Below are 18,426 nucleotides of genomic sequence, written 5' to 3' on the forward strand. Positions count from 1 at the left end.
TCATACTTTAATTCTATTGTGTTAACGTAAAAGTTGGAAAATTAAAAAAACTAATGAACTAACTAAAAGTTAATTTATATAAACTAAGTTTATAATGAAATTTTATTTTGAAAAGACTTGGTGGAGATTAGCATATGATAAGTGGAATTATAATAAAAGAACCCCTTCCGTTAAAATTAAAGCATTTAATTTATTAATTGGTATGCTCTTTTTATACTAATTTGATCGGCTAATCCTAAAACTAAGCAAGTGCGTACAATGTGGGTAGCCTCGGAACAATGTGGTTTTGTTTGGTTATACGTTACAAATAGAATTACTGGAAAAAAAGTGCAGAAACTTATCTACGTGAGTTCAAACAGATGTTTAATTTTTATTATATAGCAGTAATTATATAATTTTAGATATATAATTTAATTTTTTCGTTTGTTCCTCCTCCTGCATTAGCAAAACAAATTAATAAAAATTATAATACACCTTTGTTAGTTCAAGTTGTTGAGCGCGTGCTAAACAACTGACTTTTCGTTTATAAAGCTATTGGTTAGATTTAAACAATTTATGCCCAAGGATGCTTGAGGTAGAATAGAACCCCTATAGTTTTCATATATCTTTTAATAGATCATGACTCCATTAATGTTATAATTAATCCACTTTTTTTAATAATTAAATTCACATTGCATATATGTTCAGTTTAAATGCCGGTGCATTCGCACTTTCGAGTCATAAAGATGTGTAAATTTGTGTTAACTGTTGTCAAATGAACGATTGGGTAGCTAAATCTCTTCTAAAAAATCCACTCCGCTTGAGCCACTTAATTAGGTTTAAAGCTTTTTTTTCGAATTTAAAAGCTGATTGGAAATTATTACCTTAATTAAAAAAATGCATAAAATGGGTTAATTATAGAAATTAAAAGCCAGATATATACATGTTCGAATAACTTTCTTTGTTTTTCGATGTTTCTTTGGGACTATGGCTATTATTGTATTCACCATATCTTACTACTTAATAACATACCATTTTCCTTCTTAAATGAATGGTCATAATTTCATAGGGTGGCAACAAAAAAAACACGACTTAATTAGAAGTTAAAAGACCTAAGCATAAAAGATAAAGTTAATATAGAGAACAGCCAAGGCCACTGGCACAACTACCACATAAACCCAATTTTAAATTGGTTACTGGCGCCCAAAATATGAACTTTGTTCCGAAAGATTTAATCGAGACAAGCGACATTAACTTTTTATGCACCAGACTTCCAAAACACTGGAGAAGTAATAAAATGTTACCAACTCCTTTTACAGTTATGTTACAAAAAAAAATTTATTTTTAGTAAAATAAACACAAGTTGATTATATGAATTGTTTTCATTGCTTATTATGTAGGTATACTCTAGAAAACCAATACCGGATGAAACTGAAGTGGAGGTGGTCCCTATCGATCAGTACGGCAATTTGGCCCCAGTCAAAAATAATAAGTCAAAGATGAGGAGCAATATCGCAATATTTGTTGATTTAAGGTTTACAGGGAGGTCTGGAAGGGGTAGACTTTACTAACTCAACATAATTTGTATCTTTTAAGCATATTATGAAACTAGGAAAATATTATGAACTTAAAATAATTATTAAAACGGATTTAATTCTAAGCGCTATTGTACCTAAGTGTATTAAAATAACGGTGGATGGTCCACGAAGACCACGTAAACGGAAGTATTCTACAGAGTTAAAAACGGGTAATGTGACTTATAAGTAGTAAACCTTAAAAAAAATGCGAGCGAAGCTTAAATATTAATGGAACATTAAAAAATGTATATGATAATTTGGATAAAAATTAATCGCACAACTTCATATAGATTAACTAAAAAAATGTCCTTTCTTATCTTTAATAAGACTTAAGCTAGTATAAACTTAAGTAATGATAACTTAATGATTTAATTACATTAAACTGACAAAGACATAAGGGATCCTCAGAGCGATTTTGTTTTCCGTCCACTAACTGAGGCTACTGGTAGGGGAATAATATTATAGTTAAAGCTATTAACGCCTAATTAATTATGAAATAGCTTCCAGAGAATTACAAGTTCCGCGTCAAATTTTTCAAGCACCACCAAAAAAATTACCATATTATAAACGAGGTCTTATTACAAAATACTATTGTCTGTATAATAATTGTGCTAACTATTTTCTCCAATATGTTTTATAGAGGGATTCTACAGACCCCTATACCCTGTACTTAAAGGTTAACTATAGCTAGTAATGTCATTAATTTTATATAGTTTTCATGCTCTTATGTAATGCATAGAATTCCAGATTTGCTCGTTTAGCCCGACTAAGGGTTTACAGGGGGACCACTGTGAGGCAAGTATTTGCATACCAAAGCTTTTGGTTGCTGGAAATATTAAAAGATTTAATATGGGCGCACAAATAGAGAGAAATTTATTGCCGTATGTATTTGAAAACACTCATACTGGTTTCGCTTAATTATTTATACTGGTGTTAGAGCCTATATGACTATCACAGAAAATTTTGAAATTACTTGTACTTTTACAATACCCATTTTGGAAAAACATCTCGTGTACATTTCTCTATGGATGGTATGTTTGTATAAATAATTTTTAAAACTTTTAACTAAAATAAATTATAATTGTTTAGTATTTTTGACTATCTTTGATTTAATTAAATTGGTATTTAAATATAAAGTGTGTAGAAAACCACTACTTTAGTTCCGCCAACGCCGTGGAGTTTTTTTGTTATTCGATGAAACCTGAATCCTATGTAACGCTATATAACCAAGTTGAACGGCTATCATCAGAAGAAGTTACAAAAATCCTGTTAAATATCTATAATGAAAACCCAGTTCTTTTACAAAACAACAATAATTTAGTCGAAAAGTTGCTAGCACTTGAAGAAAGTTTATTCCCCATGGCAACTAGTGCATTGCTGAACCTAGCTTCGCAAAGAGTCTTGCCTTATGTTAACGATAAAAATATTGGATTAGTAATAATCTTAATAGTGCTCTATATCTTTGTGTATATTTATTTTTGCTTTTAGACGGTTCTACACCTTTCCGTTATATTTGGATGGTTTAACTTTGTAAAAATTTTGGTGGAAGGAGGCGCTTTCGTAACACAAGAGTCAAGCAACGGCTACTCCGCTATTAGTTGGTATAAATTCGTTATTATTGATAGAGTTTTATTTTACGAGCAAGACCAATTCTTTTTGACTTTAAAAGTAAACAAATAAATAGTACTTAAAAAAAAGCATTCATCCCTATCCAAAAATTGAGTTACAAGTATTAAATCTATTAACTTCGACTATATTATCATATTTTTTTAACAGGGCTTTACTTAAAAATGATGAATTTTTAACAAATTACTTGACAGAAAAGGTTAATGAACAAGTACCACAAAACCCCCTTTTCTCTTTAAAAAATAAACCGTTAGTATACTTTTAAACTTTTTTATATTGTTGCGCTTATGAAATTTATAATAATTTTTCTAATAAACTAAAATTGGAAATTTTAAAGTTTAATTTTCTCGTTTGAAGTGGTTTATACAATAATTTTTTTAAAAAAAAGGTAGAATCGTAAAACTAACCCGTAGTGAATGGGGTCCAAGAAGCTGCAGGAGGGGAAGCACACTTAGCATTTTTTTTCTATATTCACTCTAAACCTTAAAATTTTTAATAATACATTATTATTTTGACAAAAGAAAAATTCAATTTTATAAGAGAAATTTAGCTACACTCTACACTACTGGTATGATTGTATTCATCAAAATATTCTGTTCAATAACTTAGTTATCCTTTCAAACCTTTTCCGCCCGAGATACTAATTTAAAGTCGACTAAGTTACTGATCACATTTTCTTAAATGCTATTAGGGCATAAAAATCTAAGTATTGGACTTTAATTCTTCTTTTAAGCTATTAAAAAAATACCGAATAAACCTCTTTTAAAAAATAGCTCTTTATAATTTTTTTTTTATAAATTCTTATCTTTAAAGTAATAGAGGAAGGTAAGTAGGATAATCTTTAAGTTCGTAAACTTATTAAGTAAACCTCTGATAATTAAGAAATGCAAAAATAATAAATTTATGACAGCTAAAACATTATTTTTTTAGGGTAAATCTCGAAGATATTGGACTTCTATCCCTTTCCCTTTTTTAGCTTATTAACCCTTTAGTGGGCAAAACTCTGGGGTGTCTTTTTCTGCGAAACCAATTCCTATGTTGAAACTATACTTTAAAGTTCATTATATTTTTTCAAAATTGCTTCTATACATCCCAATTAATGTTTCAATAAAACAGTAAAACAAATGTTTACTTACCTATCTAACCAAAAATAAGCTTCTTACGACCAGAATAAATACTTTTCGCGCAACACATGCCCAACTTAACGTTCACTGGTAACTAAATTTACTACTTTTTTATGTTTTATTGGTTGCTGCCTAATCCGTTAGAACATGGTACTCAGACATACCAAAGACTTTTTCAGAGACCGAGCCTGTCGTTTAGGTCAACTTTCATTGACCTACTCTTGCAAGTTGAACCTAGGCGACCAGTGGCAAACACAATAACCAATAATCTATAAAGGGTTAAACACTTATTCTTTTATTCGTTTCCCCTCCCTTTTAGCCCTCTTTTAAATGTTGTATAATATATCCAAAAGAAACGTTATATACATAAAAATTATGAAAAAAATTTTATTTTTAAAAAGTTATACTTAAATTTGAAATAATAAAAGAAAAGTTATAAATAATGGTTCTTTAAATATACAGGTGGCGCGGGCAATTATTAAACTTTTAAAAGTTTCTTTGACAATGCACTTATTGCTCGTGGAAACTACACCCAAAATAGCAGTAAGACTTATTGTATTAGTTAAAGAATTGTTCTTTATTATATTGAATAATAAAAGATATTAAGATATATTACTTTATAAATAGTAAAAAGTTTCTGAATCGTTGTTATAAGTGGAACTCAGTAACTTTAGAGTGGGAAGGTTATTCTTGGAACAATAAAGTTATATTTTGAATATAAAACAATTTAATGTAGAGGAAAAAAAAACGGTACTTCACTAAAAGAAAACATTTTTGACGTTTTTTCTGCCCTTATAAGACTAAGACGGTTCAGGCGTAGCTTTAGCTTCGATTTATTCATAGTTGTCACTAGAAGTCAAGTAGCTCATCCTCTTTTAATTATACTTAAAGGCAAGTGTACTTAATTCCAATGAGTAAAAAAGAAATAATTTTTTATTGATATAAAGTTAACATTCACATGTTAGGTTAGTGGTAAAAGACAGTTTTTTGCTAGGTATTTCAATATAAAAACTAAATACAAAGAAATATATTTCACAGTAAAACCAAATAAATATATTTTATGATATATATAAAATGTGCAAAAGTTTTTTTTATTGTTAGACTAACCCTACCATTAAAAAAATAAATTACCTTCACCGAATTAAGTACACTGTCTTTAAAGTATTAGCTATTTTGAGGTAAATTAGCACCAATTAATTTTAACTTAAGGGACATGTTAAAACGAACCCAAATTATATCTAAAGCATAAATATGAAAGATCGGAACGAAAATTTTTTGAACATTATTGGGACATGAGCATGTTATCGAACTATATGATAATAACAACAATATAAAAATATAAAAAATACACAAGAATGACAGAAAGAATATGAGGTCATACTGTGCTTTAAAGTGGTCACTTAAGCCATGAAATAAAGAATAACCACGAACGAAGTAATAGCTTAATAGGATTGAGCCCACAAAAAGACCCGTTTAATAATTTACTGGTGATCTTTTAAGAAATTAAAGACCACTGTAGCATTTTGACCCACAACTCTCTAAATTTTACTGAAGCGATAAACTCCATGGCTAGAAGTAAATACAAATTGAAGCATTTTAAAAATTAGCTCATTAATGGATCATAACTGTTTCGAAGTAATAGAAATGGCGAACGAGCCCGATGAAGAAAAGTGTAGTACCACAACTTAAAAGCACCAAATTAGACCAAACCAGCCATTGAAAGCCAGAATTACAGCAAGAGGGTACCAACGAATCCCTGGAGCGGAATTATCAAGTAATTTTTCCTCCTGTACTATTAAGATAAACTTTTTGGCTTGCGATATCTAACATTCGTTATATCCCTCTACATTCAGCCCAGATAACCACGGCATTCCTGCACAGAAAAATACAGAAACCGTCTATTTCCATATTCCCCAAGGATTATACTTAATCATCCTAAGCAAGGAGACCTACAAGAGGGGTCACTACCTTTAGAACAAAAAATGAGTGTTTTGGAAATTAACTTAGCTTTATACGGCTGAACAGATTCTGCAAAACTTTTTTATATAGATTCATCATTAAGATAAAAAGGTAAGGATAATAGAGCATAATTGATACGCGCGTTCTTTAATCTTTAAATTTTAATATGTATGTTTGGTATTTATGTAGACGGCATTAAACTTGGAGATCATAAGTCTTTTTCTAAAAATTTAAAGGCAGAGCATAATATATAAGAATAAAACACACGTGCAAAAATTTTAGGAATAAAATAATAAACCATAAAGATGATAGAGGCTTAAATTAAACCCGAGATTTCGAACAACTTGCACATGTGGGCCATCAAACAAAACTAAATACCAATTTCTACCAGCTAGAATCCTTCTTCAGAAAGCACTTTAAGTCGTACATACTGCAGCCTAGTTAAATCGTTCCGAGACATCGCTGACAGTACACGGCGGGATATACTTACATTACTTCAATGGTGGGAAGGTTTTATCAACCAGAACATTGCAATGTCTAACCATATTAAAGAGCTCTTACTAACCTTAAAACCCAAGATATATCAACTAAATATACTAACAGAATGTTATGTGGCGTCTTAGGGGCTATATTAAAGCCTTATCTTATGGTCTTCCTATCTTGAAAAAACTAAAATTAACCTATCATTCTTGTGATGGATACATTGACTTGAGAAAAGCTTGATTAAACAGCACGGATTGTAATGAGTAAACTTTTTCCCGATCTTAATATCAATAAGGAAGATAATATGGTTTGCTGCTGCCTAGGTAGTTTTGAAAATAAAATATCTTCAGACCTATTAAAAAAAAAAAAATCTTATATTAACTGTCTGAAAAATCGCTTTCAAGTTTAATTAAAAGTGCATTGACGACGACTATAATTAATGATTTGAGATAATTACTGGAGTATCCTCTTTTAAGGCGTCCTTATAAAAGAATTGATATTGCTCCTGACGGGTACGTAGTAGTCTAGACCCGCAGTAAGCTTTTTCAACGTACTCAAGGGATGAGCACTGTCTCAGGTTGTATATATATATATAAATTGAGTCGCTATCATTGTCTCTGCAGACGAATCCATGGAACCCCTTATTAAGATGCAAATTTAAAAAAATAAAAGAAATAGAATTACTTAGATCTTATTTTCATATTCGGAGTCCAACTTAGCTCAGTAAAAGGAATATAGGGTTAAGAAAGCAGAAAATCCTCCGTATAGGGTTGATAAAACTTCATATATGGACTATATTTATAGTTACATGAATTTCAAAGTATGTTAAATTAAAAGTAGCTATAGCGGTGATGAAAAATTTTCCATGGAGAGGCCCTGTAACTATCTATAAAGTTTATTTAATAATATAAAAACATTGTTGCGAAAGCATTGCTGCGCGTTCACATGCAAAACGTTTAATGGTAGCTAAAATAAAAATTCATTTCCTTTACTTAATTATTGAACTTCACAGAGATTCATAGATTATCTATGGGAACATTGATATATAGAGATCTTCTAGTTGAATTTCCTCCAAAAAAGGTTCAAGAACTAAAATTTTTTTATAAGGGAAAACTTTTAAAGCCTGCATCTGGAGTATAAGGTGTGGCATTCTTGCAATTCCTGTCATAGGGTTATTTCAGTGCGCTACTTGAGGTCTGAGCTCTGCAAAAGTTTCATGTAACCTTCCTCCTAAATTTAGGCATTGCACAAAAATAGCTTAAGGCCTTTTATCGAGAGCCTGAACCATGATCTTTACAAGCTTATTAATGTAAAGGTCCTTAAGAACTTAGGATATTAGTCTCAAGTTCAAATAATGGATTTTAACTTGAATTTCATGACACTTAAGTAAGGACACCTTTTATAGATAATCGTGATGTTGGAATAAGTTAGGACCAATCATAATGTTGGTTTTTCAACACATTAGCCGGGCCCTGATTCTTGTCAAAGGTAAGGTATTATGGATACTACTTTCTTCAATTAACTTAAATAAATTGTAAAAAACATACAATTATAATAATTTAAACCTTTTTATAAAGTAAACGTCAACTTCTCAATATTACTGAAGAAATTCTCTATTAAAATTTTTAATTTTGGTGAGAGGAACTGATCACTTGCAATGTATAACTTTTTTTTCTCTTTAGTTAGCATGGAATCTTTATCTCTTAAAAGAATTTTTAGTCTAATTTGCCTAAAAAGTTTTTCTAAGTAATTTAAAAAAGGTCTACATTAAAAAAACTAATATAATTGTTAACTCAACAAAGTAAAACGATATATTGATAGCTATTACAGAGAAATATAGTATAGGGTTAAAGTTTTAAAATCACGTATACACTGTGTTCTGTCCCATGTGGTCAGCCCTAGGTACAACTACTTTTCTCCATTAGCACCAAGAATATATAGATTTTGTATCAAATAGTATTTAATAGACCAAAATAGTATAGAATTGTAAGAGGTGATCAATGCTAAAGTATATACTAAAATGGAGTACTTTTCAAATTAACTTGTTAATTTTAGTCGTATACAGAAGCAAGTGGTCCGTATTGGCTTTTTTATAAATGCTTGGGCAAATCTTGGTTAGCCTTTTTGTTTTTATTTGCGTCAATTTTATAAAAGTTCATATATAGTCTTCTAACAGTCTACATAATATTCTATACTAGCACAAAAATCGCACAATACCAAAATATTTTGGTCTCGATGGGAAGTATGGACGGTAAATTTATTATCTTTATATAACCTTTTATGTAATATTCTTCTCTACTTTCATATTAACTTCTTTTTTATTTCTCACAGAAAAACTGGAATATATGTCCCAGAAGACATCAGTAAAGATGAAAACGGTTTTGACGATGTGGCAGAATTTTTCGACCGAGCTCAACGTATTTTTTGTATAAAGTTCTTGCCATCTTTAAAAATTAATTTAATATTAAACCTTTTTTAGGAATTCAATCTGTTTCTGCTTCCTTTGTACGCCCTTGTGAAGAATTTATTCCAAATAACAGTAAGAGTGACTGGTCTCTAGAAACCTAATACGCAAAAAAATATATATCAATAATTAGTAAAGCTCAACTTATTTATAAAACCTATTCAAATAATTTTATAATTTTATTTTTGAATTAGTCTTTAAAAAAAATAATCCAATAACGGCTATTATAAAAGTCTATTATATTATTTATTATAGATGAAACCGCTATATTACACTTTAGAGAAGTAGTAAATTTCATATAGAGAAACGCATTAATTTTAAAAAAGGCCAGATTATTTCTAAAACGTTTAGACCCGGTTTTTATATAACTTTAAAATTAATTATATAATAGATTTATAACAGCCATTTGAGTAACCAGTTATTATATTATTTTAAATTTGATTATATAATAGATTCATATTAGTCTCTATGGTCTTATTGTTAGTAGGAATAAAACAATTTATTTTATATTTAATTATTTGTTAATTCAAAATTTTCTTTTTTTATTTACTTTTTTTTTTTATCTAAATTATGTTTTCTCCTCCTCGGCGACTTCCTTAGTGAACAGATTTCTCATTCTTTAGCGGAAATAGCTAATAAAGTTTTCGTATATTTATAGTTTTTTAACTTGCTAGTAGTTGTTAAATTTCTTAATCAGTCTTGCTTTTATTTTAGTACTTATTACTTCTGCTTAATATCTTTTTATATAACAAAACAATTATATTTCATATTACTTTTTCCAAAAAGGCACACTGATTTTTACTTAGTTATGATAAAAGATTCAGAACAACTTGCCTTCTGGTGACCAGATTGCTGGACTTGAGACAGAAGCTGCGCTTGAGGCACCACCCTCACCTTTAAGCGGCTCAAACAGAAACGTTTCCGATCTTTTTACATCTATAGAAGATTCTGTACATTTATATTTATTACTTATTTTACTTGCTAGTAAGTTGTTAAATTTTAGATTAATCTTGTTTTTTTCAAAATATTTAATTTAATTTTGTTGTTTAACTTATTAGTTATTATATATATATAACAAGACTGCCTTTTACCACAACTTATTAATAGCTACTAAGTTGATTCTTATAAATTGAGATTACGTATTTTTAACTCCTTTGTATTTAAAAGACACCAAGCGACTTGGCTTCTGGTGTTCGGATTGACAAAGTTGAGGCGGAATCTGCGCTTGAGGCATCATCCTTGCCTATAAGCGGCACAAAAAGAAACGTCTCCGATCTTTTTACTTCTCTGGAGAATTTATTGGATCTCACTGTCGGAAATGTTTCTTTTTGGTGGGGCATTTTTTAATGTCTGTTATAAAATTCTACTCCGTTGATATTATTTTAGTTTATATGTTGTGTACTTCTTCTAAACCCTAATAAAATAAAAGTAATGACCAACAATAATAAATATTAAGTAAAAGTAGTAAATAATTAACACTATCAATAAATAACAAAGCTACAAATGGATTGAAACTAACATTCATTCCATTTGCTACAACCGATTTTCGGCCAGTCGTTGCTTTTTGTATAAGTAAACAACCAATGGGATTTTTATTAGGGCTGTAAGGTTGTGTTTTAAGAAAAAGGTTTATTAGCATTCGCCCTCCGCAAAATTTCCGGCACCCCATGCTCATGCCCTCTGCAGGTGCTGTGAGTGGTTATACCCTTTCCGCCCTGGAGACGACGTGCCGGGAGGGTTCTTTCTATTGGCTAGACCCTTGCGTGCAGAGGCGCCTAATTACCCTTTACAGCGCTCTTCATAGGTGGTTAATTAATACAACCAACTGTTTTGTTATATAGCGAGGAGGACGTGGAAGCTTCACTTTTTTCCGCGAATGTTTTGCCATGTAAGTTTTGTTTCCCGTATATTTTACTTTTTTATATGAAATCTTTGTTTCTTTACATTACTTACAGCTGACACCGAGGTGCTGGAAACCCCAATGAAGGTAACGGTTACCACGAATGTTTTACAACGTAAGTTTTTTTTCGTATACTTTATTGTTTTTATATATATATATATATATCTAACGTTGCTCACAGCTGACACAGAGGTGCTGGAAACTCCAATGAAGGTAACTGTCTTTATATGACGAAACCCATTGTGTTTCCAGACAAAAAGTGCGACTTAACTGAGTTTTATTTTGCTCGTGTTAAAAGAGTGTTGTCAAATAAAGCTGACTGGGCGTTAAAAAAAGACGTCGAACATAAAAAAAGTACATGTACGCCAATCTTTTAAGTTTTTTTTCTTTACTTTAAGGCAAAAGACACTTTAGTCCTAGCGCAGAAAAAAAAACGGGCGTACAAGTATATTGAGGCCCCTCCAGGCTCACCAGAGCCCGTCGAGCACGAGGTTTAGTGCCTTTCGCTCCACTGCCCTGTCCGCAGTTCTGATTGGGCGGGCTTAGCTCGACGAGACTTTCTATCCATGTGACTCTAGCAGCAGTGACGAATCCACACCAAGTGAATCGCTCCGTGGCAGCGCCTTGCCTCCTAGTAAACCGCTTTATCACTTTTACTATGAAAGCTTTATAGCGGCTGTTTGTATGATATACTTCTTATCTTTGTGCTATCTTTTTAGTTGCTTTACGACGCATCAAACGAAATACCATCCAGCCTTTAAAGTATTGGAAGTGCGAATACGCAAAAATGGAAAAACGCCAATCCGGCGGTTATTTATAGTTTTTTTTTTCCTTCCATGGTTTAATAATTCTTCAATTGATTGGCCTATATTTCAACATTAACATTTCTGATTGGCTATAATAGGCGTAATCATAAAAGAAGCCGTCCGAGTACCAGACACGCCACCAATCTATATGGGGCGAAGGGCGACAAAAAAGTTGGCCCCCACTGTGGTTGAGCAGGTGAAGCCACTTTATTGCTCGCTTTTATGCCGAACTGCAATAACGCAAGCAGTTGAGGAAGGCTGGCCTCGAAGGAGAAAAGATATTGGTCAAAACTCCAGACGGCACATCGCTCGAAGGTTGTGCACGCGTTTCAATTGTTAATCTTTAATTGACTACTTACCAATTTTTTAAAGAGGTTGTACGTGTTTCTGCTTCTTTTATATTTGATAAGGATTCCGAAAAAAGTCAAGTACTGCAGGCGTTCAACACGTGTCGTTTTGCTTCTGGCATTTTGGGTTTCACTGTGATGCTCACCATTTGAATATTGTTTTTGTTAACGTAAGTTGCAGTTCTTCCGCCAGAAACTGCAAAGGAAAGTCAGAATTCTAAAACAAACACGATAGTATGTTAACGTCATTTGTTAATACGCATCACTCAAAAACTGAGCAGCACCACTTTTCCACGAGATATTTCACGTGCTTGCTGGAAAACTTGAAGTCTTTTTGAACGGCACCGTTTTTACTCTGCACAACGGCTGCCACTTTTATGTCCCGCCAGGTGGCTTTCTATATGCGTATACAGAGCACGTGTTGGTGATCTACAGTTACTTTTAGGTAACGACTACGTTCTTTTGAACAAGACGAGGTCCAGAATTAAATTAATGTACTGCCAAATTAAATAATAAATTGTATTCAAAAGACAATAGTCCACTTAGTAGTGGGCAGAAGAAAAGTTCATTATTCGTTACAGTATTTTAAAACTGTGAGGAAAGAACGCAGTAGCTAGAGTGCTACCTCATGGTTCATTGAAAAGTCTGACTGATTTTTCGTAATGGCTGTCTAAGTTTTTCGTTTTGGCGCCCTTATATTCGTTTGCATAGCAAAAAAGTAGCATTTGCGCTTTTAACTTTGAAAGTTTGCTTTTTTTTTAATGGTATTAATAATGTCAATTTTCAAATAACAGTGAATGTTTTTAAAAAATATATAATTATCGGGTTTGCTAAATAAATAAAAACAAAGTATTGTGAATTTTTGTTTCTTGTTGAATATCTACTCTTTTTGGTTATTAAGGCTTTCATAGGCAACGAGGCATATCTCTTTTCGAATCGGACGCGAAGTAATTGGAGAATATTTTTTGACAAACAGCTTTAGTTGAGTTCTATTTTAAATTTCTCTAAGATGATTAGGTTTATATAACTATTGAATTGCTGTACGCCCAAAGGCTTTAAAATATATATCATTGTTACTTCGTATTATAGTATAAATTTTAATTTCACTTTAAGAGGATATCCACTTTTTAAATTCTTAACTTTATTAGCACATAGCTTTCGCGAATTGGGATTTAAAAAGTGAAGGTAGCGCAAGTTTATTGAGCCTTTTTCGCCAATAAACTTTATTATTTGATCAACAAAGCAGCATTTAACAGAAATTCACTCTACCAGTTCAAAAAAATTATCTGCAAGCGCAACAGTACGCTCAATTAATAATAACCAAAAATAGCAATTTACTATTTAAAAAAAAATAGAACGGAATTTTTTTAAAATAAAAAGTAGGAGAACAAAACTAAGGTAAGGGAAAAGTTAAGGCTAACACTAAGTAGAAACTAAAGCAAATCTCAAAAGCTGAGAATTAACAGAACTTAGGAAAAGGAGCGAGATAGCACATTACTGATACATAATTCAACGTAGAAGAGGCAAAGAAATTTTTAAGTGCTAGGGAGGTAGTAGACGCGACGCGCCCGTCACAATATAAAGGCATTTGTTATTAATAAGCAGAGAAGTATATATCGAGACTAATGATTTGAAAAAGATTTGCTCGGCTTTAAGCACTTAAGCTACTTTATATAGATTTAGAAAGAACTCCTTATTTTTTATACTGAATTTTATTTGGCGTTGATTGGCTATAATTTAAAAAAACCAGTATATCATTAAAAGTGTATAATAAAGGAAAGTTTAAGAACTAAAAAAACTGTGGTAGTTTATTCGACAATCCTTAACTCTCTCGAGAGCCTTGACACTTCAAACTATGGGAGAGCTAATACGATATAAAAAAAAAGATTGCCAACGCGTGTCAACTCGCTTTTAATTTCCAAAACCTTCGGCGAATAACCCTCACATTACATACATTAGCCAAAATAACTGTAATATTTTAGTGGTTTACTAGGGGCAAGAGTTTTAAAACTGGCAAGCGTTCTCCTTGCATTAATCTTAAATTTACAACTCGATATATTTTATGTTTATTCTTAATTTAACATTTTTGTTATACACTTTTTTTTTTAAAAAAAAAGAGCACATAATAAGCATGTGGGTTTTCAATAATTATTTTTATATATAGTCGTTAGGTGACAGCAAGCCATAAAGTACATTTCATCTGCTTTATTTCATATATGAATAATATAAAAATTTAAGTTGACACAAAAACACAAACTAAAAGACCGCCAAACTTAGGATAGCAATAACAAGCGAGATTAATGATTGTCAATAAATTATTACCAAACGCAAATAGTCAGGTAAAATCTTGTTCACTGGTCGGCAGAATACGAAAAATTAGTATTACGGAGAGAAATGGATTAACCACGTGTTTAAACCAAAGAAAAGAAAATTAAAATATTAATTTCTTTCAGTTTTAAGTTTGAAAATCACTTTAAACATTAAAAAGTGGAATATTGCAAAAAAATTTAAAGGCTTAAGAAAGAACATGATTCCCAACGAGGTGCATCAAAATTATTGTATCGTTAACGATAAAATTAAATATTAAGGGGTTATGAGAAGAAGCATATTATGTAAACAAGATACTACTTTTCACTGAAGATACATGTTTTTTAAGTACAAAAAATCGATTACATTCTTCATTTATTTGCTTTTACGAAGTGTAGCTAAGGTTTTGCTGGTGACGGCTAGAGATATTTCACAGTCTTTTCGTAGCGGCAAACAAGTTCTTTCTAAGTATTAAAACACTATTTGTTTTTTTAAGGTTTTCTTTTCCTGCTTCTGTTTGTATAACTTCATGATCCTCAATGTGCTATCTGCCTCTTTTTCATGTTCATTATGTATATAAGTTTTCGTTGACACGCCACTGGTAAACCTAACAAAAAAAATGGTATAATGGCATGTGTACTCACCTCCAGCTTTATGGTGTATCAGCAAAGCAATCTACAAGATTTTTACTAAACAATTAAGTATGAGGCCCGGACATGGATAAGGGTTAATCAAGTAAACCGAGTAACTTGATAATTTCCTAGTTTTGCTTCAGTTGGAAATTTTTTATTCAAGTTTTAAATTATTAAAAAAAATTTTAAAGTTGCAAAAATTTTATTTATTTAAGTAAAACTTCTTTAATAATTGCCTTCAACTTTTCAGTGTCTTCAATAAACTTATGTATGCCTAAACAAATGTAGTTGCATAATTAATCGAATAACCATTAATAGATAACCATTAATGCATAAAACACTTTTTCAAATAATTAAAGGAACTTTTATAAAAACCTTCTTTCAATTTAAAAGAGGCCATCTCATCTCGCTGCAAACACCCACGAAAATAAGATTCGGTGACTTTTTCAACCTGGCCAAAAAAATATAAGTTAGTTGCTTACTTTACTAATCAAACGAAAAAGTAGTTTGAAATTCTAAAGATTAGTTTATCGTTATTAGCAAGATATGTATAAATTATATAAATCTGAATGATTTACTCTTTTAATAACTGCAATACGTTTAGAAGACTTAATAATTATAAATTAATATATTTTCAAGCATCCAAATTTTTAGTAAAGTTATTAATTATTATACACAAAAAATTAAAAGAAAAGGAATTTATCTAATTATTTAACATTATCAAAGCTTTTTTTACTAAAAAGTACAATATATTCAAAATTGCTGGCTTTATATCTTAATTATATTATAAAGATTCAAATTAAATTTAAAATTTCTAACGAAAAACCTTAGCCACCCTATACAATTTCCAACAAACTTCTAACGTAATAAAAGTAAATGCATTTTACTTATGATAATATTTTTTATATATATCATATTAATTTGGAAAATTATAAAAAATTAAAATTATATAATATAAAAATAAGCTATTAAAATATAAAAGTAAACATTTTAATATGCATTCAGAGTTTTTTTAAAATTAATAATAATAAAAGACTTATAATAAAACTTTTATTTATTATTATAAGTAATAAAGAAGATGTGATAATTATAATAATAGGAGCACTTTTTCAAGAGGCGTAGAATTAGAAGAGCCACTAGAAAGAGCAGGGAGAAGGTCTTTATTACTAGCATGCAACTTTTCCAGTAGCGTTGGGCTAATCGTAAGAAAATCACAGCCAACTAATCCTTCGATTTGATTGGTGTTTCGAAATGAGGCGCCCATGACACTGGTTAAAAAACCTGATAAGTTTAGTTTATTGGTTATTTTATAATAATAATAATAATAATAATAATAATAATAATAATAATAATAATAATAATAATAATAATAATGGTAATAAGAATAAAAATAAAGTTAATAACAATAATTTTAATAAATAATAAAACCAAATTTTTTAAAATAGTTATATATTTTGGTAACAAATCGAACTCCCGGGTCTTCAAGAGGAGAATAGTAGGAAATGCCATCCTTTTCTTTGTACTATTATTTAGATATGAAAGATATAACAAAGCAAAAAGTTTTAACTATAGATAAACTTACTATAGATTTTACAAAACTTTATAAATATTAGTATAAAAATAATAAATATGTATAATATTTACTATAAAAATGAAACTAAATATAAACGAACGCAGAGTAAGATCTTCAATGTCGGTAAAAATACTTTTTAAAAAAAGCATGCGTGACAAGAATATGAAAGAAATTTAATAAAGTTAATTATTATTTATAATTGATTACATATTAAAGAAACAGTAATTTTACAGTACTTTTAGTCTGAGACTATATTATAGAAAGTTTAAAAATTTTAGCAAGATGAACTATAAAATTTGTGTTCTAAGTTATCTTAAGCTCACTATTTAAAAAAAAAATTATAAATCTTTCATTAAATAGGAACAAAAATAACTCAAAGGTAAAATTATTAAGAGGAGAAAACGTTAAAATCTATAAATAAAGTAGAAAAGCTTATTAAAAAAAATTAACAAAAGTGCTTCTGAAAATTGTTTTATAATAATAGATGGTATTAAATTACATAATAACTTACAAAATGTTTATAACCGTGATAAATGAAAATTAAAAATTATGAATTGACACCAACCCAGTCATAAATTCGACCGACAAAAGGTGAAATTAAAGTTACTCCAGCCTCTGCACATGCAACGGCTTGAACAAAATTAAAAATCAAAGTCATATTGCAACAAATGCCTTCATTCTCCAGAATTTGGGCGGCTTGAATGCCTTTTAGATAAGTAACTATAAACAAATTTATAATTAAAGAAAAAATAAATTATAAAAACCTTCCCAGGTGGCTGCCAGTTTAATAAGGACACGAGTTCTGGAAAAACCAAGTGATTCATATAAAGATATTAACTTCTTAGCTTTTTTAATGGAAGCTTCAGTATCGTAAGATAACGAAGCATCCACTTCGGTGCTCACTCGGCCGGGGACAACCTTGCTACGATATAAACAACTTTGAATCAAATTATAGTCGCAACGCCTAAAAACCTTGAGAAGCTCACAACCAAAACGCACAGTCAGGAAGTCTAAAGCTTCCTCTAGTTGTTCAGAGGTGGAATCAAACTTTTGTTTTGAAAGTGTAGCAGCTTCGTAAAGGAAGTGTCTATACGAATCAATTTTAGCAGAAGACAAAATTAAGCTGGGGTTGGTAGTAGCTTCCGAAGGTTTAAACTTGCTAATGGCTATTATATTAATAGTTAATAATTTTGATTAGTAAAAGGATAGCTGGATAATAAAGGACAATACTTGATATATCTGAGGTGTCCGCAACAATGTTAGTATGCTTTCTTAAGTGGTCCAAGGAAGAGGTCATAGCGGCAACAGAACTCTTAAACAACGCAAAGCGGTAGAGACTCGCTGACGTCAAGCTCTTAGCTCTTTCAAAAAATTTATATATATTTTTTCTCCGTATTTTGATCTATAGTTGATGCTCAATCAAGTATGTTATTTAAGAAGGCTTTCAGCAATTGGTTTTGACCGTAAATTTATCCTAAGCGCTTATGCTTCAAAAACGTGACGCTACTAACCAGGAAAGGAAATTTTGTATTTTTGAGGAAATGCCTTGACGGTATACTTTAAAGCCTAACAATTTATAAATTGACTAAAAAGTATATTAAAGCTTAAAGTACGCAGAGTGAGGAAGCGAGGATCTTTTATATAATTTT

General features: G+C 30.5%; 2 protein-coding genes across 6 annotated transcripts; one reads left to right on the forward strand and one right to left on the reverse strand.

Annotated features, from left to right (window-relative positions):
• The first annotated feature begins 8,777 nt into the window (after positions 1 to 8,777).
• Positions 8,778 to 12,785, forward strand: LOC135145251 (uncharacterized). Of its 4 annotated transcripts, none has more exons than XR_010283382.1 (19): positions 8,778 to 8,862; positions 8,947 to 8,999; positions 9,080 to 9,165; positions 9,228 to 9,300; positions 9,813 to 9,858; positions 10,031 to 10,162; positions 10,380 to 10,543; positions 11,054 to 11,100; positions 11,168 to 11,227; positions 11,294 to 11,325; positions 11,511 to 11,603; positions 11,659 to 11,746; positions 11,832 to 11,921; positions 12,017 to 12,114; positions 12,167 to 12,233; positions 12,291 to 12,392; positions 12,447 to 12,499; positions 12,547 to 12,654; positions 12,711 to 12,785. XR_010283382.1 is itself a non-coding variant. In XM_064077362.1 (19 exons), exons 1-19 carry the CDS (start codon positions 8,845 to 8,847, stop codon positions 12,776 to 12,778), a joined length of 1,461 nt encoding a protein of 486 aa, XP_063933432.1. In that variant the 5' UTR covers positions 8,778 to 8,844; the 3' UTR covers positions 12,779 to 12,785. The 4 variants fall into 4 exon arrangements, 3 of the variants coding, with proteins under 3 accessions (XP_063933432.1, XP_063933434.1, XP_063933433.1); XM_064077362.1 differs by having other exon boundaries at positions 12,564 to 12,654; XM_064077364.1 differs by having other exon boundaries at positions 10,031 to 10,129; positions 12,564 to 12,654.
• A 2,198-nt stretch (positions 12,786 to 14,983) lies between these two features.
• LOC135145243 (probable transaldolase) lies at positions 14,984 to 18,110 on the reverse strand. Of its 2 annotated transcripts, XM_064077354.1 has the most exons (10): positions 18,008 to 18,110; positions 17,750 to 17,943; positions 17,542 to 17,695; positions 17,343 to 17,482; positions 16,633 to 16,726; positions 16,310 to 16,485; positions 15,580 to 15,655; positions 15,426 to 15,478; positions 15,314 to 15,341; positions 14,984 to 15,261 (listed from the first exon to the last, which is right to left on the reverse strand). In XM_064077354.1, exons 1-9 carry the CDS (start codon positions 18,072 to 18,074, stop codon positions 15,333 to 15,335), a joined length of 963 nt encoding a protein of 320 aa, XP_063933424.1. In that variant the 5' UTR covers positions 18,075 to 18,110; the 3' UTR covers positions 14,984 to 15,261; positions 15,314 to 15,332. The 2 variants fall into 2 exon arrangements, with proteins under 2 accessions (XP_063933424.1, XP_063933423.1); XM_064077353.1 differs by lacking the exons at positions 14,984 to 15,261; positions 15,314 to 15,341 and having other exon boundaries at positions 15,396 to 15,478.
• Positions 18,111 to 18,426: the final 316 nt, after the last annotated feature.

This window comes from Zophobas morio, unplaced genomic scaffold (assembly GCF_036711695.1).
Source record: "Zophobas morio isolate AGI-343-1 ecotype UQ-CSIRO unplaced genomic scaffold, CSIRO_AGI_Zmor_V1 ptg000134l, whole genome shotgun sequence".
NCBI lineage: Eukaryota > Metazoa > Arthropoda > Insecta > Coleoptera > Tenebrionidae > Zophobas > Zophobas morio.

Coding starts and splice junctions, on each gene's coding strand:
- LOC135145251 (XM_064077362.1), top strand. Junction 9,301..9,812: donor AATAACAGTAAGAGTGACTG/GTCTCTAGAAAC, acceptor CGACTTCCTTAG/TGAACAGATTTCTCATTCTT. Junction 12,115..12,166: donor CCCCCACTGTGGTTGAGCAG/GTGAAGCCACTT, acceptor TAACGCAAGCAG/TTGAGGAAGGCTGGCCTCGA.
- LOC135145243 (XM_064077353.1), bottom strand. CDS start 18,074: ATGACCTCTTCCTTGGACCACTTAAGAAAGCATACTAACATTGTTGCG. Junction 17,483..17,541: donor ACTGGCAGCCACCTGGGAAG/GTTTTTATAATT, acceptor CTTATCTAAAAG/GCATTCAAGCCGCCCAAATT. Junction 15,479..15,579: donor CTCTTTTAAATTGAAAGAAG/GTTTTTATAAAA, acceptor ACATTTGTTTAG/GCATACATAAGTTTATTGAA.